General features: G+C 39.8%; 1 protein-coding gene across 1 annotated transcript in view; it reads right to left on the reverse strand.

Annotated features, from left to right (window-relative positions):
* NCAPG2 (non-SMC condensin II complex subunit G2) overlaps nt 1–8,102 on the reverse strand; it is a 47,030-nt gene extending 38,928 nt beyond the window's left edge. Inside the window, exons 1-7 of the mRNA XM_053982001.1 lie at nt 8,056–8,102; nt 7,819–8,005; nt 7,044–7,138; nt 3,738–3,929; nt 2,619–2,733; nt 2,005–2,162; nt 1,159–1,293 (exon numbers count right to left, since the gene is read on the reverse strand). Of these exons, the coding sequence (XP_053837976.1) occupies nt 1,159–1,293; nt 2,005–2,162; nt 2,619–2,733; nt 3,738–3,929; nt 7,044–7,118 (675 nt within the window). The 5' untranslated portion in view covers nt 7,119–7,138; nt 7,819–8,005; nt 8,056–8,102. The remainder of the gene's footprint in view (nt 1–1,158; nt 1,294–2,004; nt 2,163–2,618; nt 2,734–3,737; nt 3,930–7,043; nt 7,139–7,818; nt 8,006–8,055) is intronic.
* Nucleotides 8,103–9,600: the final 1,498 nt, after the last annotated feature.

Genomic DNA, 9,600 nt, shown 5'->3' on the forward strand with positions numbered 1-9,600 from the left:
TACCAATTATTTACTGTGCCTATATGGAGATGAAATATTAATACAGTGGATTCAAATATTACAGAAGAAAAACCATACAGAATCAAATATAGCTAATGCATTTTAAGTACTGTGACAAAAAACACACATAAGTACACACTTTTTCCAGATGACAAAAAATGGCTTAAAATGAAATACACCGAGGACACAAAATTAATTGTAAACTCTGTCAATAAAGCCTTTCCTGTCTTTCCTCTTTCCACCCACATTTTCTCTTCTTCCATTCCCACCTCTCATATTGCCTTGGTACATCACAGTTCTAGTCAAAACTAAAACAGCTTAAAATATCATATGTAAGTAACAAAAACCCCACCAACTTCATGGCAGGTATCCAAATATTTGGATGTTGGATCCAAACTCTATCAAACATTTCACCTAATTCCTTTGCTGACTCCATTTTTAAAATGACATATCCTTATACTGCCACAATCATGCAGCAATCTCAGGGCTCATTTTATGACAGAAGCTCATATATTCCACAGGAAAAGGAATATATCTATTTTACACATGCAGGGAAGAGTCAGAACTTCAGAGACAAAGTCTGGTGGTCTTGTCACCTAACCAGAAAAAAGACTTGGACACCACAATTCTGGTTCATAGGCACAATCTAAAAACAACAAAACAGTAACTGTTAACTGAGAGAAATCTATGTAGTTAAATAAAGTAATTCTCATTTTTCTGTAAAGTTGGGTTATTTTTATGTTACTTTTAAAACAGAATACAGCAACACAATCTTCTAGATGGAGTCATTTAGAAGGAAAATTATTTTGCTACAGTTACTTGTCTTGAATAAAACAAAAACTGCAATAAAAAAAAGAATTACACCAGGGAATGATTTTGAGTATTGAGGGAAATGCACTGGAAGCAAAGCACTGGATTCTTATTGCCTCAGGATAAAAGAACTGGACTGAAGATTTAGACATAAACTTTCACACTTTAGCCTGGAATAGAAACAAGTTTTCCAAATGAAACAGAGTATCACCATTTATAGCCTGGAGTCAAAGCTGATTTGTCTCATGTTGCTATCTACTGTACCATAAAAAAAGACAAACTGCAAAATTATTAAAAGCAACCAAAGCTCACTGGCACAAAACCACAGTAAGATAAAAGTTGGCTTACCTCTTCTTTCTTAATGTGTTTTACACTCAAAAAACACTGAAGCAACAAGTCCTTGACTTCATTACTCTCATCTGAATCATAATCAAAACAAAGTAATGTCTGATGTAGATTCCATACACGAACTATATCTGCACCCTGACAGGAAAGAAGAAGCTCACATTGGAGTGGAGTAGCTTTGCTTTAATGCAAAAAGCTTTCTTTTAATGCAAAGCAGCATTGAAAGGATTTTAAATAGTGAACTTGAAATGCATTGTTGCACATTGTGAAATTATGAATATTCATTTCATCACATTACTGGGAAAAATATTTGTAACTGCAGAAATTCTGACTTCCAACAAATGAAGATATGCTCAAGTACAGAAAATTGCCATTCTGTGCAAAATATGTTAAAACCACATCATTGCGCTTTTTAAACTTCATACAATACATGCAGTTAACCAGAAAAAACAGGGGAAAGACAAAAGGATGTTAGTGCAAAAGCATATCACAATACTCCAAGTAACTCACACATTTTGAAAAATGAAAGAAAAATTATTTGTAGACAGATAAAAAACAAGAGAAGATGAAGCTTCCCACAAAAGCTGTTTCTATGCTTAGCTGAACGCAGTACTTAAAATCTGAGGTGACAGAAAGTTAATTGCAATAAAAACCCTGGTCATTGGACTGGACAAAAGAGCAAAAAGATGAAAAGGAATGCAAAAAAAAAAAAATTAAATCCAGTTCACTTGTGAAACTGATGCCAAAAACCTTTAAAGTTTCTTCTAGAGAAGGCAGTGTTTTATTGGAGGAATTATCTTTCTTGAAGTATTCAACAATACCCTGAAAGTAAACACAGCCTCAGCCTACCGTAGCAGCTTTATTCAGGCTTTTTCTCAGCAGAATGACAAACAGAGTCTTCCCCAGCTGCTCCTTCCCCTCCAGTCCCTTCTCCCACCACATTTCACACACACGTTGGATGGCATGCTGTAGGATTTTTTCAGATGCAGATAATGCAGGAAGAATACCTACAAGAGTAATGAAATAATTATTTACTGCAATGAACCAAGTCATTCCTGTAAAACAGTAGTCTGTTAGCACACTAACTACACCTCACGGTGTCAGCTACCTCCTGTCACATTTACACACTTTCATGGCTTATGCTCACTGCAGTATTTAGGCAACTCTAAGGTTTGTCCCAACTCTTTGCATCAGTGACAATGGAATATTGAGTTTCCCTTAAAAGGGAATCAAAGTTACCTTCCACTGGGTAAACAGCTGGGAGAAAGAAAACTATTTACATTCCAACTTCGAAATTGTGCAGCTGATTTTTAGGTAAACACTCCCTTAATTTTGTCTCATAAATATGAACTCAAACCAGTACCAGCTTTTCTCCTGTGAATTCTGTTTCATAGGCCAGCTGGATTTCAGTCAGATCAAACAGCCTCTGTAAAATGCTGCATTCTGTACAGAGAAGCACTCACCATTTAGTATAAAAACACATTCTACAAGAGCTTTGTAGTTTACATTTTCATCCACTGCAGGTATGGAAGCAGTAACGACAGCTGCCACTCCTTGGATCACTGCCACAGTCTGTTTCTGAAAGAAACCAATGCTGAGGAAACACTTCTGCAGTTTGCTTTGGACTCAGAAAATGATTCAAACAAGAAATGAACCTTAGCAACAGAGAGCAAAGCTGAATTGTTATTATGCTTCCATTTTGAAGAAGGACTATACTGGCACCCAAAACCTATCAAATAAGAGACAAAAGAATAGTTTTTTTAAAGTACATATTTTCAAAAAGTTTGAAAAGGGTTTTCAGCTCCAGCATCCATTTGTGCATCCATTCCTGCACTAAAATCCTCATCTGTAACAAACCCACTCAAACACACATCCATTTCAGAGCTGAAAAGGCCCTAACTAGCAGGGTCTTGTGTGGCTCAGAGATGTGTACATCTGGTGACTTTCACTCCAAGTGTGATTCTACAGGCCTCTGAACAGATGACTGAATCTTCTACAAGCCTCTAGGTTTCTCTAATGATTTCCCCACTGCATTTATTTTCTTCCCCCCAAAATTAAATAACCTTTTCCCCCAGTATTCTCAAGGCTACATAGACTACAGCACAGAAGGCAGTACATAAGGCTCTGAGTCAGAAAAGTTCTATATATTCTAAATTTGTGGAAGAGGCAGTCAAATCTAGATTTCATGATGTTCATTAAATAAAATGACATTACAAACCAGGTAGCAAATTTCTTATACTATATGCCAGCTACTTAAACTTAACATCAATAATATTAACATTTGTTTACTAACGTAAGACATAGAACAAGCCCATTCAACTCTAACTAAGAAAACTAAGTCACATCTTAATTAAAATTATCAGCAGATCTAGTCTTTTAGAGCACAGACCAATCATAAGTTCAGCTTAACCCAAGTATAAATTAACTCATTTTAAAAAATGAGCAGGAAGGTGATATTTGGAATGGGTTTTATTTGATAACCCTTGCATGTTTTCAGATGTTATGGAAATATTCCATTTTATTTCCCAAAAAAACACAAAACACAAAACACTCCTCATATTTTCATTTTACAAGATTCTTACCATTTCTGGAACTATCTCAACTTCCATGTCATCATCACTGTTACCATCTCCATACTTGTGCCATGTTTCCACAGGGTTCTCCATCAAGCTCTCTGTCAATAGCTGTGTCAGTCTCTGCCATAGCACTTGTTTTTGCTTTCTTGGCAATTCTTGAAGTAGCTCATTCAAGTCAAAATGATCAAATGTGTTTTTCTATAAATCATCAGAAGATACCACACAATCTCACATCAGCAAAGTGGCTTATACTTCATCATCATATTTTCTACATTTAATCTGTGGTTTTATATTAATGATTAACTTCTATTCCTCTGCAGTTATAGAGATAAAATACCTTCTAGAAGTTATATTTTTTCAAAATAGCGTAAGAAACTCCTGCTAGTTAACTCCTTATCATGAAGCAAGAGTGCTGCTTTTAAGACAGAATTCTTTAGCCCTTGATAACAATGAAGACAATTCCATACCCTAAGAAGCTCAAACCTGCACAGAATTTAAGTCCCTGATTATGTCTTTGCTCTCTTAAATATCGTTTGATGATGGCTGTTGAAAGGAAATCCTTAGGCAAGGACTGGAACCGTAGCAGTCAGTAGAGCCATAGGGACAGCACTAATTTGGGATATGATCTGCACACATCAGAGCTCTGCACCCTGCACTGTCTTAAAAAGTCCCACATCAAACCCAGCTCCTGAGCATGTTGACCCCACACCTCCTGCTGACAGGGAAGCCACCATCAGTCTCCAGTAGAGACTGCACCACGAGGCTGATCTGAACTATTTCCTAGTAAGAACTCTGCTAGAAGAATTTACCTCGGAGACACGAGGAGTCTGTTAGCATCAAAGAAGGGCAGGCAACCTACTAGGATAGGGAATATACAGAGAGAAGATAAGAAGGAAGACCAGGCCCAGTCAAGAGAAAGAACAGATAATTTCTGAGATGTAATTTGCAATATGGAAGTGAAGGTTTACTGGGTCAAAAACACTTCAGAGGAAAGAGGGAGAATGTCCATGATCTTGAAATAAATATATTTTTAGTCTGCAGATACACTGCAAGGCATCAAAAAGAGAAAGTCGAAGGTAAAAACTGAAAAGAATGGAAGAAGCAGCAGTAAGTATCAGAAAGTTCCCAGAAGGGTATGAGAAGAAAGATCCTGTTACATATTTATAAGAGAATTTCTATTCTATTCTACAACTGAAAACAAATACAATAAACCAAAGGCCTCACAGGGAGTTCTGCAGCCCTGTGCTTCAAACAAACCCAAAAGACAGGATATTAAGATTGTACCATTTTGAACAGAAAGAATGAACTCATAATAAGATCAGAGCTTTTAGATTTTTCTTTGGGATTATATGAGACAGAATTATTCCAAAATCTATGAGAAGAAAGGATGACAGTGAATGATAATCATATCTGTGATTTCTATTTTTCTGTCTAAGAAATTATATATTTTCTTGAATTGGAATGGGATTTAGTGGAAAAAACTAACAGCACCTGCTGAAGACCTCAATGAAGAGCACCACAATATGACATTTTTAAAATATTATAAAGGAAAAAATGAAAAGCCCATGAGAAACCTTGAAGGAAAATTAGCAAAGCCCTGGAAATTTAGAAGACACAGATGAATATAAATATTTAGAGTGTGGAAAAATTCAAGGTGGAAGTAAAAAGGGGGTTGGGGGCGTGTGTAGAAAACAAGACACTGAAAAAGAAGTGATGCTAAAAAGTGAACTTTGAAGAGAGTTTAAAAGGCAAATTCAAAGGCTAGAGCACCAACTAAGTAGCAAATATAATACAAAAACTAAGGGAAGCAGTGAAGCTTTAATGATGATTTATTCAACCACAACCTCCCCCAGAAAAGCAATCAAGAATTTTTCAAGGGAGATCCAAAAAGGAGGATCCTTATATTAAGACAAGACATGGTCACACATCCTCCATTGCTGCAGGTTTCCAAAGGAAATTAATAAAAAAATTGGAGTAGGTTGGACAGTCAAAAAGTTGTGTGAATATTTGTGTTTCCTTATGCTACAAATGCATGAAGACAATTTTAATCAATATACTCATTTTAGCGGGTGATATAAAATTTCCAGAGATATTGGCAACAGCTGAAAACTGTTGCAAGAGAACTCCTGTGAATTAGTGGTGAAAAACAAAAGGATGAAAAAAAACCCAACCATTTTTAATCCAAATAGCCCATAGCACATTAAAATAAATTATTGATTGCAGATGGCAGAATCAATACAACCCAATCAATTGAAAAGGAAACACTGCAAGTGAATTCTAAAGTGAATAGTTTTTTGTTAAAGCTAGATTTAGGGAAAATGGGAAGGAGACTTTAATCAGAGGCAATCTGGTAATAAAGTTGTCATCCATACAGGAACACAAATTTCTTGGGGAAAGATTCAAGGATGTGTGGGAGACAAAATCTGTAAGCTTATTATACAGAACATGACTGTGGGTTTAATATAGTTGCTACATTAAATCAGTTCATGCCTCTGTGCACATAGAGGTCAACTGATCCACTTTATCCTGGCACGGGTACTACCAGGACAATACCCATTAGAAAGCTTAAGAAATAACTTGACAATACCATTTATGGCAGCAAGCAAAAGATGTTGAGAAGAGCTCAGCTATATCTTAACACCAGACAGATTGAAGGTGAGTAGAAAACCCATCAATGCAAATTATTATTTCTCATCATTATGCAATATACACATTACATGAGAATGAGCTTTTAATACTAGATTTCAGGGGATTTGTTTTGTTGTTCCTCCCTATTCTCTCCACACTCCCTTTCGAGAGAGCAATCTACCCCTTTTCTAAAGCATTCAGTGATAGAAAGAACAATTCAAGTAAAATTAAACATGGATCAAAGAACAAGTGGACAGCCCAAACTATCAAACAGATGAAGAAATACTAGTGAAACACAATTTCACACATTTGTACATTAACTCTTATTCATGATATACCAATGAACTCTTTCATGGGTTGGAATTTAACAATGTCATACTTCAGCAACACGAAGTTAGTATTTGTTTAGAATTACACAAATACTAATAATTTATTTTTTAAATGGTATGTGGAACAACCAAATATCAAGAAGACAGTGGGTTTATAAACATTCATATTTCAGATTCTACAGCTTTTTCAGCCTATATTCCTTCAAGTGCCATTTGAACTTATTTTCTACAGCAATTATTCCCACACATCTGCAAGTACCAGACAAATAGCTTCTGTCCCTCTGTCACATGATTTCTGCACCCCTAAGAGACTTACGACTCCAGAAGTGATAAATGTATACACTGGCTCACTTACAGGATTCTGAGTGTAGAGCAGGAAGTCTTCAATTGACTCTTTAGACACAACTTGCAAAAATGCTTCACGTTTCATCCTGGAATTGGTCTTTCCTACTTTATAACCAAAACATAACATTAGAGAAGGTACTGTATACCAAAACAAGATAATTTTGGTCTGTTGTAGTCATCTATCAGTTATATACATAGCATTTAGATTTAGATATATGTTATATATTACAGTAGTTATACATGCAGTACATAGTTAAAGTAGTTTTCCCTTCCAATATATTTTAGTTATCTGAATCGGGATTTAGATTCACGTCACTAGGCTGCAGGGCTTGCTTTCTTTTTCGGTTTTGGTTTTTTTTTTTTTTTTTTTTTTTTTTTTAGCAAATTAGTCTTAAAGCAGAATAAATTGTAACGGATACTTTGGTTTTTAAAAAGCACAATGCATTCTTCAGCACATACCCACTATTTAAGCTGGTTATCATTCCCAACAGTATTTATTTGTATCAGAAGCACTGAGGGGTAGTAAAATGCTCTATTTTCTCGACTATCAAGAGAAAACCATGGGAAATGCACAAGGCCACCAAGAGCTTTATCTGCTCACGTAAACATTCCCTCCATCCTAGGTGTCTCCTGACGTGCTTTTCCAGGTGGGAAAGTGACTTACACAGCATTTAGTGTGTGTGAAGCCACATCACAGACGGGGCTCCTGGGCCCCGTCCCGAGTCACCCGGGGCTCCGCCAGGCCGCGGCAGGGCAGGCAGCGGGAAGCCGGACGTGCCGCTTACCTGGGGCTCTCTCAGAGCGGCCGAACCCTCACGGATCCGCGGGACGCGCTTCCAAGACCGCGGCGCCGCCTCAGCGGAGCGGAATGAAGCCGGCGGACACGCGCGTAGAAGAGCCCGCGGCGCACGGCAGCACCGCCGGAGGAGACACCGGCCCCGGGAGCCGCTCGGAGGGGACACGAGGGGACACCTGGGGACACGAGGGGACACCTGGGGACACGAGGGGACACCTGGGGACACTCCGGGACGCCCCCAGCCCGGCCGGTCCCTCCCTCACCCGCCGCTTTTCGAATCCTCCCGCGCCCGACGTTGAGCGCGCGCCGCGGAACTCCCGTCTGGTCTCGCGAGAGCTCGGCCACCGCCCCCGCCCTTTCCCGCGCGCGGCACCGCTGAGGGCGGGGTGGGGGAAAGGAGGCCCCGGACACTCACTGGGGAGCGGGCATCGTGTTCAGAACTCAGGGAACCGCAGGGTCAGCTGGGCTGGAAAAGGCTTCTGAGGTCACCGAGTCCAACCTATGACCCAACATCACCAGGTCAACTAGACCATGGCACTCAGTGCCACGTCCAGTCTTTCCTAGACATTTTCAGGGAGGGAGCCTCCACCACCTCCGTGCGCAGCCCATTCCATTCACCCTTTCTGTAAAGAAATTCCTCTTAATGTTCCACCTGAACCTCGTCTAGCGCAGCTTGAGGCTGTGTCCTGTCGTCCTGTCGTTGGCTACTTGGGAGAAGAGCCCGACCCCCCCCTGGCTACACCCTCCTTTCAGAGCGATAAGGTCCCTCCGGAGCCTCCTTCAGGCTGTCCGCCCCCTTCCCCAGCCGCTGCTGCTGGGATTTGTGCCCAGCCCCTTCTCGGGCTCCGTGGCCGAGCAGCGGCCGGGCCGGCCCCGGCAGCGCCCCGCGGGGCTGCGCTGCTCCCGGCAGCTTCGGCCGCGCTGAAAGGCTCCTTCCCCCGCTGCTTTCTGACACAGGCTGGCTGGGACACGGTAACATCCATCAGTTACCCAGAGGCAGCTGCCATGGTTCAAACGCACCGCCCCGCTCACTGTTCCCTTTCTGTACCTGCCTGCAAAGTGTCAGTGCTTCCAAATGGGGGCAAGACATGCTCAGTTAAACTCATGTTCATGCTTAAGAAACAGTATTCCTTCTTCCATGGATCTCTGGTAACGTGGACATAACTGCTTTTACAGAACATCACGCATATGATTATATTGGAGGCTTTTTTCTCCAGTAATAATGTTGTTGCTATTGCTGACAGCTCTGCTTTTCCTCACAGTCCTGGTGAACAATACAAGTACTTCGCACTCTTCATCCAAAAGGATCAAGAGTTAAACAGCCTATATGCCAGAATGTACAGGAGAGGATGTAAACCAGATGATATTTAGAGTTTGGGAACTAAGGATTTTTTTTTTTAATATATCAGGAAATTATATCTTCTGTTTCTTCTTTGCAGTGTTTGGAAATAGTTAAGAGTTAGATTTTGAATTCTGTAATATTCCCCATTCAATTTGTTTGAGCTCTTCTGCAAACCAAAACCAGTCAAAGTGTCTTGTTTGTATCTTTGGCTTAGTTTGTATCTTTCCATTTGGCATTTTCAGTAGCATTTCTCAGTGTTGGCTGTTCAGAAGAGAGAGGTGCATAACTGAAGTAATTTACTTCCAGTCTGTGGAAGCAGTACAGAATGTGCTGCTCTACTGTGCAAACAAACAGAAAACCAACTATAATTTCCATAGAAGTTATCATATCTGGTTGGACTTTTCAGGACTGTAATTTTAAAATATATTA

This window comes from Vidua macroura, chromosome 1 (genome assembly GCF_024509145.1).
Source record: "Vidua macroura isolate BioBank_ID:100142 chromosome 1, ASM2450914v1, whole genome shotgun sequence".
NCBI lineage: Eukaryota > Metazoa > Chordata > Aves > Passeriformes > Viduidae > Vidua > Vidua macroura.